At 35.9% G+C, this 19,894-nt stretch overlaps 1 protein-coding gene across 3 annotated transcripts; it reads left to right on the top strand.

Moving 5' to 3' along the window:
* The first annotated feature begins 8,215 nt into the window (after positions 1 to 8,215).
* On the top strand, positions 8,216 to 19,219 carry brd2a (bromodomain containing 2a). Of its 3 annotated transcripts, none has more exons than XM_065286784.2 (12): positions 8,216 to 10,395; positions 13,102 to 13,396; positions 13,876 to 14,013; positions 14,147 to 14,291; positions 14,382 to 14,581; positions 14,663 to 15,121; positions 15,215 to 15,343; positions 15,988 to 16,212; positions 16,303 to 16,556; positions 16,641 to 16,960; positions 17,513 to 17,641; positions 17,732 to 19,219. In XM_065286784.2, exons 1-12 carry the CDS (start codon positions 10,364 to 10,366, stop codon positions 17,860 to 17,862), a joined length of 2,457 nt encoding a protein of 818 aa, XP_065142856.1. In that variant the 5' UTR covers positions 8,216 to 10,363; the 3' UTR covers positions 17,863 to 19,219. The 3 variants fall into 3 exon arrangements, with proteins under 3 accessions (XP_065142856.1, XP_065142873.1, XP_065142865.1); XM_065286801.2 differs by having other exon boundaries at positions 8,216 to 8,858; XM_065286793.2 differs by having other exon boundaries at positions 8,217 to 10,395; positions 15,988 to 16,200; positions 17,732 to 19,218.
* The last annotated feature ends 675 nt before the right edge of the window (positions 19,220 to 19,894 follow it).

The following is a 19,894-nucleotide window of genomic DNA, read 5'->3' on the forward strand; positions in this document are numbered from 1 at the left end:
TTGGGTTTTTAGCAATAATCCTGACCTATTTTAAAAACAACAACAACAACAGAGAACGCACAAATAAGTGTCTCTTATTTATGTTGACATACAAACACTAGACGGATAAGTATCCCCTGTCTAATGCACTTTTATGTTTATTTTCAATACATCTTTAAAATGTTTTACACACCATGAAGTTAAAGGCTAAAATATATGACATATATTTTTTTAAATGACTAAAATATTTCATATAAATATTTATTTTTTCTGATGTATACATACATTAGCCCCAATGAGAAGCTATGTATATTTATAGATAAGCGGGCCCTACATAAGAGGGCTGTGCGCAAGTTTGGTATTACTGTACTACTGTATTGATAATCCCCTAAAGTTCCCACGGGTTTTTTCCAAAACAGGGGTGTGTAGCTTTATGGTTACATCAACAGAAATATGGCTAACAGTGGTAGCATTGGTTACAGCATAATGCTTTAGGCTGGAAAGTACCTTCAGGTTTGGAGCTCTGACCGGTGAAGAGCACCACCAAGAGACCAAACATAGGACAGCATCAATATGTGTTGTGAAAAAAGGGACTCAAAATATTCTTATTAAAACACTACATTTTTATATTGTTTGTTTTATATTATTTAATCTTTAATGGTAATTTTTTGTCTGAAATATCTTTCAAACAAGGTTTTATTATAAAACAGGTAAAAATGCCACAAACACACTCCTTTCAGATATGGCAAACCTAACACTGCCTTACTCGCATGACAACGTCTTACGTATCACTTAACCAATAAAAAAAGATCAAACAAATGTAAGGCGCCAATTTTTGCCAGGATACCAGACTTCTGATTCACAGACATCAGCGCCATCTTGTGAATATAACAAAATGTTTTATTATGACAAACTTTATCTTACAATATATGTATCTATGAAGTCACATCAGTCATATACATTTATAGCTACATTTGTGTATACATTTATCGATGTTTCTTATTGTTATCAGTACTTTTCATGAACTATCAACATTGACTTTAATACGGCTGCATGTAGTTTGAGGTCTGATGGTTTGTGGGTTAGGAGAGGTGGAAACAAATGCAGTAATGGGGTTTTGTTCAAGCCATATCTAAAATGTGCCCTGTAATCTTAGGTTTAGAGGTAATGTGGCATGTGGTTTTATGAGTAAACTAGTTGATCTCCTAAAACTTCAAAGATAAAATATTCTGAATATTTGGTGCATGTGCATCAATCTGTCTGTCCATCTTTCCTTTTATACATCTACCGATGAATACAAAATAATGACAAAGTTGCGTTTAACAAAAGTTAAAAAGTGCAATATATTACTGTAGTAAACATTTTTTGGGGGGGCTGTGTCATAAACAACAACAGGTCATCTCTATAAAAACTGTGTGGATGTATAATGCATAAATACTTTGCTGCCTTAAATTTTTTTATTGAATCAACTCGGATTTACAAGTCATTTCAACTTACTATTATTTATCTTGACTAGAGATAAGTTGTTATAACTACAGGTGAGTTGTTATAACTTATAAAATTAAGTTGAGATTTCTCAACTATATTTTATAAGTTGTGACAATTCATCTTTGTTGACATGACTTGTAAATCTCAGTTGATTTAACAAAAAATGTTAAGGCAGCAAAGTATTTTTACAGTGTACTATTAAGCCAATAAATTTGTGTTGGACACATGAAGATGATACTATTTTGCATTTATTAATATTTGACCTTAAAAAATTCTGCTTTTGGGGAAGGACATTTTTATTTTAAAAATGTATTTCTTTTCTTGCTTTTTTAAAAGATGAAAATGTACATTAATTAACCCAAGAACCAAGTCTCCTGTGTAAATGTGCCAGATTTACCCATTCTGGCTAATTTTCATCTGCAGTCCCTGAAGATTTTGAACTAAAGCTTTGTGCTAAATGGATACATGTTCGTCTTTCATTGTGTAGTTTTACTGCAACTGGATCAGTTGTTAACGTTCCAATAATTATATAAATAAAAGTTTGATTTTATGGATGAAAAAGGTGGGAAACTTGTGGAAATTCTCATCCTTGTCAGCATGGCTGCTGATAAGGGTGTTGTACATGTTTTTTTGGGAAACTGCTTTAGTGACTTAAATGGTTCACTTCCAAAATTATCTGTGAAACTGAAACCATTTGAGTTTTTAACAACACTCCTGACCCATTCTAGCAGCAACAGAGAACTCACATACAACAATCTAATTTACAATACAAAACAAATCAACAAACGACACACAAGATAAGCTATATTGTTTTATAACATAGCCCTCAGTGTCATTTATCTTGACCTATATACACTAGAAGGATTACTGTGCATTGTTTTTAGATTTTGCAAACCTAACACTTCTTTGCTCACATGGCAACGTCTTGCGTATCACTTAACCAATCAAAAATAATCAAACTAATTTTGGCCAGAATACCAGACTTCTATTTCACAGACATCAGCGCCATCTTGTGAATATTTTAATGTTTTCATTACGACAAACTTTATCCTATACTGTATCTAAAGCCACATTAAGGCCATTTAAATTACATTTAGGCTTATACATTAACGGCTAACTTTATGTGATACATTTTTAGATGTTTCTTATAGTTATAATGAATTGTTTTGAAATTCTCAAATTGTCTATTTGATCTGAATACAGCTGCATGTAGGGTGAGTTGTGGTTTGTGGGTTAGGAGAGGGTGCAAACAAGGGCAGTAATGTGGTTTTGTTAAAACCATATCTGAGGTGTAACCGGTGGTGAACTTGGCATGTGGTTTTATGAGTAAACTATTTGATCTCCTAAAACTTCAAAAGATGAAATAAAACTTTAAATATTAAATATTCTGAATATTTATCTGTCTGTTTGTCCTTACATTAATCTGCCTGGAAAATAAAGACAAAGGTATATTCCACAAAAGTAAAAAACGAGTAAACAATAAAAAATAAACAATCAAACTGTGTTTATGTACACTCTAAAATGCTGGGTTATTTTCAATTTTTGAATTTTTTTAAAGTGTATATACTCTAGGATTTTCATTTTAGGGGGGCTCAGCCCCCAGTATATTATTTAACTATTAGGGTAGGGTTGTATACTACTAACCTTATTGTAACCCATTATTCCATTGTATTCCCTGTGTTTCATATATGGGACTAGAAAATTTTAATTTGGGAATGGAGATTTTTTACAGTGAAGATTTCCTGATTCATTATTCACTGTGCAAATTCACGTACACATTTCCAGTAAGCACATAATTTTACTGTTTGCATTTCAATGCTCACATAGAAACCTTAGATAAGGATTTTTTTTGACAAAAGATAATAAACTTTTAACAAAAAAAATAACATAAATGTGTGTGTTAACATAAATGTAAACATAAACCGCATTTGCTAATCTTATAGGTTAATATTATTAGTTGATATAGCCACTGTGTTAATCTGGGAAGAAATTTATACAGATCTAAAATATAGAAAAGGGAACTGACCAACAAGTGATCTACCTTAATACTGAGTTTCAAGATGCAGTATGATGTGGTTTTCAGGACAGGGTTTAGATCAAGCCAGGACTAGGCCTTAGTTATATTAGGATGTTTATGTAGTTTTTACAAGCATACCTTAAAAAATATTAGAGACAAATGCTTAATACTTTAATACTTGAGACAAAACAATGTGACTGATGTATATTAAGATATGTTAGTGCAAGCTACTTTTAGTTAAGAACTAAAACTCAAACAGGCCTTTTAGTCTTGAACTTAAGCCCTGTCTGGGAAACAGCCCCTATATCTAGGTCAGGGGTCTCAAACCTTTTTATAAGCAAGGGCTACCACAATGGATAAAACAATCTGGAGGGCCACTTTTGGATACAGTTTAATCAAAACTTTTTTTCTTTTACTTGTTGTTTTATTTTATTTTACTTGTTGATACATTTAAGTATTGTTTAAAATGTTAAGATACTTAAACCAAGCCAAGCTAATATTAAAAATATGTAATAAATATATATGACAATTAAGACTATTAATGGAATGTGCTTCCGCGGGCACCACATTGAACCCTCAAAAACTTACTAGGAATACACAATGTATACTTACACGACAGATAAATACACAGGTGGCTTACACTTTTTAAAAGGAAGGAGTTCAAATGTTGAAATATTAATATTTTAAAGTAAATGAAACAAACATATTTAATAAGCTATACTTTACTTATATTATTAGATGTTTTTTTTTTTTTTTACTGCAAATATAAGGTGAAATGACCATAAAAGGCTCGATTTGCAGTTTTTCCACAAAAAAAAAGTTTTATAAAAGGATGAACTTCACAATCACCCGGTGTTTTGCACTGATATATTGACATAAAGGTATATTATTTTATGTTAAGATAAATGGAGGGTCAAAAATGGTAGTTATAATGGTTTTCAATGGGGCATTTTTTGTCTTAGGAACACATTAGTCGGTTTTTGCGTAGCTTAGCCATTTTAAGCTAATTTAAAAAACTGAAACCAAAATTCTAAAATGTATCAAAAATTATTAACCTTTGGCAAATTTGGGCAATATTCAATCATCACAGTCAAGATGGTTTAAAAATCAAAATGGCACAAAATGGCCCTAGGAACTCTTAAGGGTTAAAACAATTTCTGCTTTTGAAGAGGGATATTTTTATTCTTGTGTGGTTTCTTATTTGAAAAGTGAGTTAAAATACAACAGCACTCTTTCATTGTGTATATTGCACATGAATGGACAATGCATGACACACCTGAAAAATATGTTATGCTAAATGTACAATATGGATTAAAAAATTTTAATTCAATTGATTGAAATGTTAACAATGATCTTAAAAATTATTTAATCTGAAAGTGTATGGTTAAATGCTTGAAGTTACTTTTGTAGACAAACAGATTAATTTCTGTTATTAGAAAACTAAAAACTAAATTTTTATTATTAAAATTTATTTTAAAATAGATGACTGAATATCAAAGGAAAGCACCCAACAAGAGCCCAGATTAAATGTGAACTTTAAAATGTATCCTAAGGTGAAACTTTAAGAACCTTCTTGATAAAATTACAATAACAGACTGCAATTTTTTGGCAAAGGTAACTGCACTTCAGATGACAAAATATAACAGAGCTTTGATTTATTTTGTATGCTTAGTCACAACATAATTCCCACAGTGCCACAGTAAAAATATAAATAAAGAACGATGTGTTTCAAAACGTTTAAATGCATCTAAAAGATAAAAGCATCTGCCAAATACGTAAATGTAAACAAACTTCTAGAGAAGACTTGCTGAAAAAACAGCATCAAACCAGCATGGGAATTATGCTGGTCTATGCTGGTTTGAAGCTGGTTTAGCTTGTGGCCACCAGCATACCATCACCAAAACACAACATATGCTGGTCTTGCTGGTATGACCAGCATGGGATGCTGGTGCTAGTGCTGGTTTAGCTGGTGCTGATGCTGGTTTAGCTGGTGTTCACTAGCAAACCAGCACCAAAACATATGCTGGTCTTTCTGGTATGCTGTTTTTCAGCAGGGGCATTTGTTAAAGCAGAATACTAAATCTTTATCAACCAATAGGCTATAGCATCATTACTAGCTATGATATTTTTGAGGACATTATTAAAACCAATAATTTGGTTTTTAGGCTAATCAATAACCAATTAACTTTGGTTGCGGAAAGACAGTTAAAACTAGCAGTGTGGGTGCTGCCTCATTACTATAACGTTACTATATTTGTGACCATGGAAACATCTGGTCCTGCAACACATTTTGAAAACAGCGTTAATAACAATAAATGAACTGCACGCACCTTCAGACATCAGTCGTTGGCAAACACGCTGAATAACGATGAAAGGCGGTTACCCCACACTGTCACACAGATTCACTTATGAGTTTTAATTAAAGTGGACAAAATTAGTGATAGGAAGTCCCCCGCGTTCATCGGTTATTTTAGGTCATTACGTAATGGCGATATTCATTCCCCAATTTAACCACTAGATGGTAGTGTTGTATACGTAATAAAAACTCAACCCCTGCTTTGCATTGTACAATTTAATAAACAAATGTGTGCTGTGTGTAGTTCTGCCGTAATATATTAGTTTAAATATCACTTTACATAAAAATACTATTTTATAAATTAACTATTAACTAATATAACTATAAACTGTTTTGAAACAGCTGTAATAATTAAAATTAAGCCAGTAAAACAAATATTCGAGAATTATTTGTCACAAGAAAGTTAAATAGTATACAACTTATTCAGCTTATTGATGAGTTATGGTAGGCTAATATAAAATCAGGTATATAGCATCAGTGCAGTGGCAAATGAGTGTTTTTTCTTATCCTGCTGAATCACTTCCCAGCTGCCTTTATTAAATGTGAATAATATCTGATTTAATGACTGATATAATGATACCTTAAGAAATCTAAGAAACACTGAACCTAGGCTTAAGGTTATTTCAAGGTAGAGTCAACAATACTGAATTTCTGTTTTCTAAGTTACAGTAAAATATCTAAAGATAAATTAGAGACACCAGTCACTGTAAAAAAAATGCAGCATAAAGTAAAAACAACTTTGCTTTGCAAGTGAATTCAAAGTGAATTCTTATTTTAAGTTTTGACTTGTGATAAGTTGACAGAACTTATAAAAACAAATTGAAAGTAACATAAAAATATATGTTGATTTGGCTGCAGTGTTGTTGTCACAAAGGAAAGTTATTTCAAGGGTTTTATGTCAGTATTGGTCTTTTAAGTTAAAAATTAAAACTGTTTTAACTGGGTTTGCATTTAAAAATGTTTGGGAAGACAAGAAAGCAAAAAAGTGGATAAACCATTTTAACTATAATAGTTTGATTGGTCATGTTGTAATAATGCAATAAGCACAATGAAAAATATCACTTACAATACAGGGGAATTAATAATAAAAAGCTAATTTTCTAAAGTTGTGTAGCTTCATTTAGTTTTTATACAAATAATAATTTGATCTATCCTACATTTATTGGTCAACTATATTTCTACAAGAATGGGATTCTTTATTGCAGAGATTAAAATGCTGTACGAATGAAACAATAGGACCGCATACCAACCCTTCACACCTGTGCAGTGTAAGTGTAAAGCTATCAGGCTGATTCATTGTTTTGCAAATCGTTGTCAGAATCACTGTTAATAGTTCAACAATTATAAGACTAGTGAGACTGTCTCCTAAATACAAAACACTTCACAGATGACCCTATAAGATCTGTAATCACTGTAGTGTCAGACACACCTTGGTTAAAGGCTTGGCAGAAACTAAGATTAGGGGGATAAAGATTCCCCTAAATTAAATGAGCCCCAGTGGCACACACACACACACATTGAAAACATATTGTTGTTAAATAACATTAATTTCATAGCTTCAGTTTGCCTGTCGATAAAGACCCATGATAACTTCCAGCTGTTTGGAGCTGTCTGGATCAGAAAAAAAGAAAGTGTGAGAGCTAGAACCACCATATAGCAACTGTTTCCCCTGCTGGCCAAGTTGCCTTGTGACGCTGAGTCACTGGTTAGTGTGTTGTCTGTGCTCAGCTGTGTGCGACTTGAGTAATAGGACAACCTTTTGTTTTTACATTTGTCATGCTATAGGCTACCTAAAGACTAAAGCTATACCTTAAGGCTAAATATATGTTGTGCAACAGACAGGCCTATGGCTAAGCAGCTAAAAGAATTTTCTAACAAGCATTCAGAAATTTTGAAGACAAATATACAAAGTATATATTTTGAGAACCATATAATCATATTTGTTTTTGTAAAGGGAATTTAAAAACGTATTGTTAAAAAATTATCAGTGTTCTTGCAATTCTGTTATATTTTGTGAATCCATAGAATACCTGTTTATGATTGGTCAAATATTTAACTGTATAACTGACTGTTTCATGTACATGTTTATTTATGGTATCAGCATTATAATGTTATATTGTCATCACCAACAACAAAAAGTACATTACTTGTTTAATTCTATTCTTTTACTTATATTTTCTAATGTATTCATTTACTGATGTGTTTTTGGGATCGCCATAAAAATCTAAAACTAAACTAAAATTAGTACTTATAGTTTACAGTTGGCTAAATTAGTCAAACCAATCAGTCGACAAGTTTCTCATTTTAACACTGACGGCCACACCAACTGTGAGGTTTCGGGGGTAGGGAGTCAAGGGAGTCAAGTGAAACTGCGCATGCGCAGAGAGGACTACTTTCTTGGGAGATGAAAGCTATTGATTACACGGATTCTTGCGCTCAGTTTTAACTATTGTTATGTCTCGCGTTTTGTTTAACCGAATTCCAACATCAAACCAGTCGGGAACCATCGCCACCAGAAAGTCGGATTGCCTTATTTAAGAAGATTATATCGGCAAAACCATCTGGTTTATTTTTTCCGTTGGCGCGATACTTTGAGGGGCACGTGATCTGCTCCATCCAATCGTGGCGCGGCAACGTTACTCATCATCATCTTCTTTGTTCTGGATTTTTCTACGTTGTTGACTGATTATTCGTTTACAGATCATGGATTATTTAAAACCAAGCATTTAATCACAGGGGGATATTGTAGGTGTGTGATGTTTTGAAAAAAGACGACGTGTTCTTCGAAATGTGGTTTTAAACGGGTTTTAGAAATACAAGTAGTTGTGTGAGTGTCACGTGACTCTCCCTTCCCCCCACTTCGATCCATGAATGGGGAAGAAGAAGTCGGACATGTTTGAGGGTAATGTGCTGAATAAAGAAACGTGGCCGAAGACAAGAAGAAAAACAGGATTTTTCAAACAATGAGGAGTTCGACGTTTTTGTTTTACCTTTTTATTTAACTTAATCTTGATATAGGTATATATGTAGAGATGTAGATTTTTAGAAAAGACTTTTGCTATTTTTGTGAAACACTGTTTAAAAAGATTTAAATTAGGCGTTTACTTTAAATAACGTTGAGAGAAACATTTTGACCGGTTTAGTGTTTGTTATTTTGGCTTTTAACAGTTTGTGACATTGTTTCAGACGTGTAACCTTGGCAGTGGGGGATGGGTGGCAGTATATTTACTAAAATGGCAGGCTATTTTTATTTTCAAAACTTTTAATTTTGTTTGTTTTATGTGACTTACTTTCAGGAGGCTATTGTTTGTTCAAATTTACAGTTAGTATTAACTATGTAGATTAGGCGTTCTTTAAAATAGTTTGTTTAAATAATAAACTTCGACAAGATTCGTAAATCTGGATATTTACTGTATTTGATTTTGTTGAAATACAAGGTAAAACAAAGTAGTTAAGATTCTTGATCTTTGGGGCTTTGGTAGTTAGATCTCGGTTGTGGCCTAAACGGTGGTAGTTTTTTAGACTTTTAAATTCTGAATATAATTAGTACAATTTAAGTAACGTTAACTATTTGCGTGATGGGTTCTGTTTGGCACATATTTTAGTCGTAGTTAGTATATTGTACGATTAAAAACCGTCGTTTTAAGAAACAAAGTTGCTGCGTCATTTTATGGCGGACACTCCTTGTAGGCCATGTTGAATCGACAGAGGGAGGGAAGGACGTCGAGCAGAAGCTTTTATCCGTTCAAATATCATTTGCGTTACTGTTCATTCTTTACCACGATGTGTTTTTAGAGGACGATGTTTTAATTATATTGTTATATCGTTTTCGCCATTAGACATCAGGGTGTTTTTGTTCTTGTAGTTTTTCGAGACGTTAAATATTACATGTTCCTATAAGAGCATTTTGGTTAAATTACGTTTTTTATAGTTTTATTTGAGGCAATGAAGGGACAAACTGTAAAACGAGGTGATCTCTGCGTGTGTGTGCGCGCAGCATTAGACTCGTGACTAATCGGGTTAACCAATGGCGTGTTTCCAACTTGCCCTGGATGATCGCGCCTTAGTTTTGGAGGGCCAATCAGTGAAGTTTGCTAGACTTGTGTTGACGTAACAGAAACCCTGGAGAAACGGAATGTTACCGTATCCTTAAATGTTTAAAATTTGTCGCAGAAATATTTTATCAAGTGTTTGTCGCATAACTATAATGGAAGTCTTGCTTGTGTAAGTGGTTTTTGCGAAATGGTCTTGTTTAAAGTCACGAAATGTCCTCAAAGCGCTGTAGAGGCGTGGTCTATTTGACAGACATACAGAGTGGCCTGTAGAATATCCGTGGGCGTGCACTATGGCGTTACAACAGCCAATAGGGTTGTCGTTGGGTTTATAAAAAGTCGGGCGGAGCCTTAACGTCGCCATTTCATTGTAGCGGTGAGCTGGAGGATAGAGGAAGTCTGAAAAACAAGGCCGCGAAACTCGGATTTTCGAACGAAACCGGTTTATAAACTGAATCCGGATCCATCCCGATGGAGACGGCAATTAGCCCGCCCTTTGACAGGTACCGGTTGGAGTAAATGACTTTACACTTGTTCTGTGACCGAAAAATGTTGTTGGAATATTGTTATGATCTGGCATCTTTCGGAATTATTTTGTTTTAATCATCTGTAACCTGTCGCAAAACTTCAAGTGAGATACCGGAATATTTACACTACACTTATGGCTTTCCAAAGGCTATAGTGTTGGAGACTTCATTTTGCAGCGTTTGCATCGTCGGGTTGCTTTTGGTTTTAAAGTTTTCAAAGTGCGATTTTTAACGAGCATCTGGCCGCGTTCACTGCGCAGGCGCATTCTTGTTCTCTGAGACTGGCAGTTGAGTGACGTTTCTCCTGTCGATTTTCTAACTATCTGGTTTAAACATTACCGCTCAATTGTTTACCATTTGTTTCACCCGTTCTGAAAAGGGACTATAAATCCAGTTCAGATGCGATGTTAAGATGCTAACGGCAACTTAGCAGGGTGGCTAACTATCACTATCATTATCAGTAGCATTGTCTGATTATTAATCAAATGAATGAAACCGCTTACGTAACGTTTCATATATTTGTTTTGTGGGATAACATACTAAAGGGTCTCGGAGCGTGGTACTGGGGACGCTTTTTATTACCTTTTTATGAGTTACGGTCACCATGTGGTTGTGAATCTTCACCGACTATAATAACGTTACTGTCTGATGTAAAGGAAAGACATTTTAAAAATCAACTTAGTGCTTTATTGGGGTATTTTATGTTATTGTGATATGTAGACTGTAAATACCGAGTCATATTGATTAGTTACTGCGCATCCTTGGTTATGGAAACAAATATATTTAAATATTATGTTAATTTTCTATTATTGTAGTGTGGACATTAGCTTGCCTAGTGGCGACTATTGTAGTAAGTAGGAAATGTTTTAGCTACACCATAAAACTTCTCTCGTCATATGCGCTTCCGTTCCACACCACGTGGAGTTTGTCAACATTTTACACGCGTGGAAGGCCTCGGCTCCATCTGTGTCTGAGCTTAACGTGAGATCAGAACAGATCGGCTTTTCATAGCGACTGTATTGATTTGTGAAATCTGCTAGTACAACAATGAATAACTGTTGGGATTGTTTCCTTGTTACCTAGTAACCCATGTAGTTAAACGATCGCCATAAATACTGCCCCCTCCCAACTAGAACTGCAGTGGTTGGGACAGTGAAACTTATATAGTTTTACATTATCATAAGGGAATTCATGAGTTATTTAAATGACGTTATTGACGCAAACAATTTATGTTTTTACAGTGTTTTTTATTTTATTTTAACTTTGTTTGTATTTCAAAATTTTAAATGCACTTAATAAAAATAACACGTTTTCAATGTCAATTCTGTGAACTTGTATCATTCAGCACTAGTGTAAATTTATCATTTAGCCTTTGATTGGTTAAATGTCAATTTCAAATGACTTAGATTCATAATGGGATGTTTGTTTAAAGTTAAACATTAAAATATCATGTTTTTAAACTTTAAAACATTGGAAATACAGGCTAAACTGTGCTCCTACTTTTGATAAAATACTGCACATTTGCAGAATACATTATTCCATAAGAAAATTTAAATGCCACCTCACTTGTTTTATAGTCTTTATAGTTTTAAGTCTTTGTATTAATATGTAAATATTGAAGTACTACTATAATTGTACGTGAAATTATTAACCCAAACAAGTTGTAGTTCTGACAATATTGGGTTAAAAAGATTTTTAAATGGGCAGATTTTTCATCGAACACTGGAATGTCGAATTATCTGACCGAGAAAGCATTAGATAGGCTGCTGAAGGTAAGTTTTAGGGAGGGAGTCTGATATTCGTTTTTATTATAACAATAACATTTAAACAGTTGGTAGCAGTGCTATGGAGAAAAATAAAATTTTGACTTGGACAATATACAGTAAACCTGCTAAAAGGACTTGCATTCTGTATATCCATTCATCAGGATTAATCATAGTTAGCTTTAAAGTAACATTTTCAGGATTATTTCAAGTCAACATTTTGATTAATGTCATTTTTAACAATTGGGAAGATTATAAACATTTAAGATGTTTATACAGTAATTCATAATAATGCCTGAATTTTAAAAAGTGGAATGTGTTAAAGGGTTAATACAGTAGTAGACTTCAACTTTTGGCTGTTTCCTGCTCTTTCCATGAAAGGTAAAATAATCATCTAGTTACATTTACCAGTTTAAGGAAACATTTAGGGTGATGTCATCAATGAGAGTAGGCCAAAGGTCAGGAATAATATTTGGTTTGTGATTCAGACCACACCCTCATTGGCTAATACCCGTATGAAAAACTAAACATTGCTCTGTCTGGGTTAAAGGGTCCCAGTTTCCAGTTGGACTGTAGTACATCATTATATAGTGTAACTTACCCAAACCCAGTCAAATAAACTGCTGATAGGACAGTTTTAAATGCACATATAGTGCATATATGGCACAGGAGATAAACAATTAGTCAAGGTGTTTGGTTTATGACTAGGTTATGGTTGTCTTGTCATGCATCTGTTTTTCTTTAGTCTGGTCAGTCTATTCTTGTACTATCATTGGTATGTTTTTATTTCTGAATCATTTTATGTAAACCATTATATTTTATTGTATATCTTCACAAGCTTTCTGTTATTTTCTGCTGTACAGTATGCTCTACACAACCCTCTTTTCTTACCAGATTCTCATATTTCTCTTTCTGACAGCTCTTTGGGCGGGGTTGACATCATGCAGGGGACCCTAATGATGGAGCAGTCCATCTCTGGGCCCGGCAAGCGCATCCGCAAGCCGTCGTTGCTGTATGAAGGTTTTGAAGGGCCTGCTTTGCCCCACGCACAACAATCTGGACCCCCTCAACCCCCCGTGCGGGACCCCGTTCGACAGGGCCGCATGACTAACCAGCTGCAATTCCTTCAGAAGGTTTTAGTTAAGACACTGTGGAGGCATCACTTCGCATGGCCTTTCCATGAGCCAGTAGATGCTCATAAACTTAACCTACCAGTGAGTTTTCATATTTTAAAACAAACAGACCTTGAAAGTTGCATGCTTTAGTTTTAAACCGTTAGAAATGCGACATGTAGGCATGGGCCGGTATAAGATTCTGGCGGTATGATAACCTTTAGCAAAAATACCACGGTTTCACGGTGTTGCGGTATTACCATTGTAACACTAAATTGTGTTATTTTCAAATGCCGGGTACAATAAAGCCTTTAAATTATAATATGCTTTCAAAACATATATAATATTTTCGTAATATATATTAAATGTAAACATCAAATCAATCACATGACTTCATGATTTAATGAATTTTGTATAAACACAGCTCATACCTTGGGGACGGTATCACAGAACATTTTAGTGGTTTTGAAACCTTGACTGTTTTAAACCTCGGTATACCTTGAAACCGGTAATCGGCCCATGCCTAGCGACATGCCACAATGTGTAATACCAACAATCCTGAACTGTTTTATGTCACTCAGGATTACTATAACATCATTAAGCAGCCCATGGACATGGGCACCATCAAGAGGAGACTGGAGAACAATTATTACTGCGGTGCCAGTGAGTGCTTACAGGATTTCAACACCATGTTCACCAACTGCTACATCTACAACAAGGTTGGTCTTGTTTATTCGTTCCAGCATAGTACTTGAAATAAACTTTTTGGAGATTTTTAATTTATTAAATGGGCACACCATCCATATTGTACCATGAGGTCAAAGTGTCAATTGTTTGCTTGTCCTCTCATAGCCAACTGATGACATTGTCCTGATGGCTCAGTCTCTGGAGAAGGTTTTTCTGCAGAAGGTGGCACAGATGCCCCAAGAGGAGGAAGAGATTCTCCCACCTGCTCCCAAAGGCAAACCAGGGAAGCCTCCAAAAGGTCGCAAATCTGGTAAGAATGGCATAAGCAAGCAGAATACACGGAGAATAATTTTTTTTATCTGCTTCAAATATTTATGCAAAGTTTTTTTCTTGCGTTTAGTCTTGGGTGGATTCACAACAGCTCATCAGGTTCCCGCTATATCATCCGTGTCCCAGTCAACTTACTCCCCACCAACTCCAGACACCCCAGACTCGGTCTTCTCCACACCACCACAGACACTTCTAACAAAGACTTTGCCTCCCAGTACACACAACACCCCGGGGTTGATGGGACTCCCCCCTACTCAGCCAACTGCTAAGGTAAAAAAAAATAAAGTTAATCATTTCAGATTTAGTTTAACGCTTTGTAATTTAACACACTCTCTACTTTTCTATCACTAGAAAAAGGGTGTTAAACGCAAAGCAGACACCACCACTCCCACCACCACAGGCATGCCTTTCACCATGGGCGTGGGTGGTATGAATCTAGGCATGGGTGGAGGTGACTCCCCGCTTACCATCTCCGCTCTGGGGGTGGACCCCAAACAGAGCCTGACCCTGGGAATGGGCCATAATGTAGGTTTGATTGGAGACGGTGTTCCAGCGCGAAGAGGAGTCAGCGGCAGGCCCATCAAACCTCCACGGAAAGACCTGCCAGACTCCCAGCATCAACACCAACCGGTGCGGCGTGGGAAACTGAGTCAGCAGCTGCGATACTGCAGTGGGATTCTCAAAGACTTGCTATCAAAGAAGCACGCAGGCTACGCCTGGCCCTTCTACAAGCCGGTGGACGCATCTTCGCTGGGACTTCACGACTATCATGATATTATCAAGTATCCCATGGATCTGAGCACAATAAAGGTGTGTGTCAAAGACTCTTGGTCTCTCTAACAATAGACCATTGACTTTGTGCATGCTAGCTGGACCTAATCAAATGTCTCTGTCTGTCTACAGAGGAAAATGGATCATCGCGAGTACAGGGATGCGCTACAGTTCGCCGCTGACATCAGGCTTATGTTCTCAAACTGTTACAAGTACAACCCCCCAGACCATGATGTGGTGGCCATGGCAAGGAGATTACAGGTGCGCAGACAAGATGCATTTCATTTTGGGTTGTGTCGATGAGAATATACTATATAGTCAGACATCGATGATAGCGATCATCTTTATGACGACAGTCGGCTCTAATTTTAGGACGCGTATATTTCGATATGTACATTAGGGCTTATTAGTAGATTAATGCAATGAAGTAATCGTGAAAAGTGTTGATCAAATTACATTTACAAGTGCAGTTGTGTTAAGTTTAAACCGTTGCAGGGGTTTAGCATGGTAACCAATCACAATTATGCACATCCAGTTCTCATGATAGAGTTATAAGCTGATCCACAGATGTGTGCTTTCACTTCTGCTTGTGAAAAACATCACCTGACATTAAAGAAGAAGCCTTAGAATGAAAGTGAAAAGTATCAGATGTTTGAAATCATCTGGGATTCATTAGCTGCTTGCAATGTAAATGGTGCGTTACAAAAGAACCAAACTAAAACACATCTGTTATATTTAGCCAAGTAGTGATTTGTTATGCAGTGTAAACTACTATATAAGGATTGTTTTGAGAGTGCACTGCATGCAATGTAATCTATAAACACTTTTTTTGTATTAGTTTCTTGTTCTTGATGTGTTTATAAATTTAATCTGTCTTTTTATAAATAATTCCATTTCTGTTTCAGGATGTCTTTGAGTTTAGCTTCGCCAAGATGCCAGATGAGCCCCTTGTGCCCCTCCCTCCTGCATCTATGGGGGGCGGTCACTCCTCCTCTTCCTCCTCTTCTTCCTCATCATCATCTGAGAGCGACATTAGCAGCGAGAGTGAGAGCGAGAGCAGCCCGAGCTCTGACAGTGAGGAGGAGAGAGCGCATCGCCTGGCCCAGCTACAGGAACAGGTGTGTACGCAGGTAGACATCGAACCAGCACTTTAGCTCACAGATAGTAGCCAAGCTGTGCTAGCCGTGGATTTGAAAACTCATAAACTCATTTGTCCGCAGCTCAAGGCGGTACACGAGCAGCTTGCCGCGCTGTCTTCCACCCCTATCATCAAACCCAAGAAGAAGAAAGAAAAGAAAGACAAGAAGAAAAAGAAGAAGCCGGAGAAACATAAGCGAGGAAGGAATATGATAGATGATGACGCCATCATCCGGCCGGCAAAAACACCAAAGCTCTCAAAGACACCAAAGAGCAAGAGCAATAGCAAATCGGCGTCATCCACTCAGGGCAAGAAGAGCTCCAATAAGAAGAGCAAGTAAGAAACCGATACAGGACACATGTCACATTTTCAGTGTGCTTTTATATCTATAACTGATTTGTCTACTCGCATTTCCTCCAGATCCTCAAAGAAATCGCAAGCCGCCACCTTTACCGCCCCAATCATAGGTGGTCTTACTCCCCACTACGATTCTGAGGAAGAGGAGGAGACCAGTCCTATGAGCTACGACGAGAAACGACAACTCAGCTTGGACATCAATAAGCTGCCGGGTGAGAAACTTGGCCGCGTGGTTCACATCATCCAATCGCGAGAGCCCTCGCTGCGCGACACCAACCCGGAGGAGATTGAGATTGACTTTGAGACGCTCAAACCGTCCACCCTGCGCGAGCTGGAGCAATACGTCATGATGTGTTTACGAAAGAAACCACGAAAACCATCTGGTAAAAACACTTTTTTATATTTATTGTCTGACCAGTTGGAAATATTAAGTTTGCAGCTAATGTCAACCTAAAATTAAAGAAGTCTTATTAAACACCGGTGAACCGTCATTTAACCTTTGCTCTTCTTTTGAACACAATGCTGTTCTTTCATTCTTTGCTTAAATGTTGACATCAGCTAAAGTCACACCCCATGTGACACCATTTGATTGTTTAACCTTTAAACCTATATTGTTTGTAAAGAGGGCAAGCATGGTTTGTTTGAGGGCTGTAGCTTGGAAATGAAGGATATTCGTTTATAACCAATATGGGGTCTTTTTTACTCTCCTGGTGAAATTTAATGATAGTTTGCATAAACATGTTTGAATTCTGGCTAATGAATCCTTGGTTTATTTTTAAACCACAGGTACATAACTGGTGCCATGTGCTTGATAATAGCAGCAAATCAAGTTAAAATAGCAGAATGACCTTATGTATGGGATGTACAAATCTACTGAATGCTTTTAATTGGTCGTGATCTCTCTATAATAAAAATATTTGTCTTATGCTTTCCAGTGGCAAGCAAAGGCACTCCAGGTAAATCCCGTGAAGAGCTGGCGTTGGAGAAGAAGATGGAGTTGGAGCGAAGACTGCAGGATGTCAGTGGCCAGCTCAACTGCAATAAGAAACCACAAAAAACCAAAGGTAGGGCCTGATATATTCACAGACGAGTTCCAAAAATTGATTTGATCAAGGCAAAATGAATTAACATCCCTTTCTTTTCTCTTTTCTTAGTGGAGAAACCTACTGCGGTGGACCCTAACGCTATGGCTTCTCGCCTCAGCGCCAGCAGTTCAAGTTCAGACTCCTCTTCCTCATCATCATCTTCCTCATCTTCTGACACCAGTGACTCGGATTCAGACTGAGCGAATAAAACGCTTTTCAAAATGCACTCCATCCCAGATCAGTAACTAGGTGTATGAACCGGAGAGAAGAAAATGGCATTTATCGCATTAAAGCAGTGTGAGGGTGAATGCAAAGAATTCTGGGAACTTTTGGACAGAGAGACATAAACTGATGGAAAAGCAGCCCAGGGCTTCGTTGTCTGATTTGGGACTTGTTTCCGTTAGTCCATCCTTCTTTACATTGTGTATATACATGTACATAGATATAAATATCTATTTTTTCTTTTATAAAGAAGAATTTTAAAGAATTCCCTGGTAGGGAAAAAAACAAAGTTTGTTGCTTTTCGTGAATTTTTCTCTCCCTCTTTTTCGTTCGACCTATTAGTTGTCCTAAAGAAAACAAAAGGCTTGGAGGAGAAACCGCTGTCACTTTTGTTTGCATGAGCGAGTAATGTATGTATGTGTAATGTGTGCTGTTTACACGTTTGCGCATACATGGATGTTTTGAAGCTTGGTTGTGCATTTGAATGAACCGTCTAAGCGTTAGTAAAAACAGAGCTCCACCTATTCAAATGTCATCACACAGTAGTCAGGAGAATAGGGAATAATGTCAGCCATCTCTGTTTGAATGGCAATGTCGGCTTTAGTGGCGTCTTAAAACTTGAATCTTATCACTTCTTCTCCATCCAGCCTGCTTTATTCCAGTTAGGAGCCCCATGGTCTCTCATACAAAAAAATTACAGAATCACTCTTAAAACTTTGCTGTGCGTCTGTGTCTCTGGACATATAATTTATTTTTACATTTATTGCGTGGTTTCAGTCAAGAGATTATTAGAGAACGAGATGCACTATCAGAGGTACAGCGCTGCGCAAATAAGAGTTAATATGAATTGAGATATTTTGTAAATCTTGGTTTTTGAGTTTGTCTGGTTGTTTTTGTTTGTGTGCTTATTATTTGACCACAGAATTAACGCACAGTTTTGGGGGGTTTGCAAAACAACTCTCAAATTCAGTACATCCAGGTTTAAAAAGAAAATCTAATTTCAGTATCATAAGACAAACTGTTACGCAACAAAAGACTTGAAATTTTTATTTTTCCTGAAAAATTTGTACATATGTAACAGTTTCACAGTCTTGTATCTGTTATTGACCCATTTTCTTTTCTCTTTATTTCCGTTTTAATTCTGCTTATTAGTGTTGTGGCTGGATGTTTACACCACTAATTATTTTGTTTTTCACAAATACAATAGCAAACATACAAACAGAAAGAAACCTCAAACTAAAAGCATCATTTCAACAGATGCATCATGTGACCATAATTCTCATCTGAAAGATTTCACATTAATAAAGAGGGTGAGATGTTCTTAAACTCTTGTGACTTGCTGTCTCTTTTTTAGGTCTTGTATATAGTTTTTTTATTTTAAATATTTAAAAATTCAAAATTATTTATATTGTAAGAAAGCACTATGTTGCATTGTTTCAAATAAGCTTTATATAAAAGAAGAAAACACAGGAAAATTATTTAATATATAAAATGGAGTATGTGTCACTATTGCAATTCTTTACTAATAAATACTTAAAAATGTAATAAAATGGTATATAAACTCTAAATTCTGATGGATTATTTATTTTTAATCCAAAAGAATGTAATATTTTAATATTGGACCAAACACATTTTGGGTTAAGTAAACCTATACTGGGTTGTTTCAATTCATGGTTAAGTTAACAACCCAGAATACATTTATTTATAAACTAACATGTGTTCGGTCCAATATTTACCCAACATTGGGTTAAAAATAACCCTGCAGAATTTTAGAGTGTACCTTTTGACTGTCAGAAATATAGTCAAATAATATAAAAAAAACAGGCATCGTATTAAAGGGATAGTTAACCCACAGAAGAAATTATGTTGTTACAACCTGACATTTCTTTGTTCTGATGAAAACTAAGGAATATATTTTGAGGAATTTTTGTAAATAACCGATCATGAGCCCCATTCACTTCTATATTAGGATAAAGAATACTATGGAAGTGAATGGGGTTCATGAATGGT

Source organism: Paramisgurnus dabryanus, chromosome 19 (genome assembly GCF_030506205.2).
Source record: "Paramisgurnus dabryanus chromosome 19, PD_genome_1.1, whole genome shotgun sequence".
Taxonomy (NCBI): Eukaryota; Metazoa; Chordata; class Actinopteri; order Cypriniformes; family Cobitidae; genus Paramisgurnus; species Paramisgurnus dabryanus.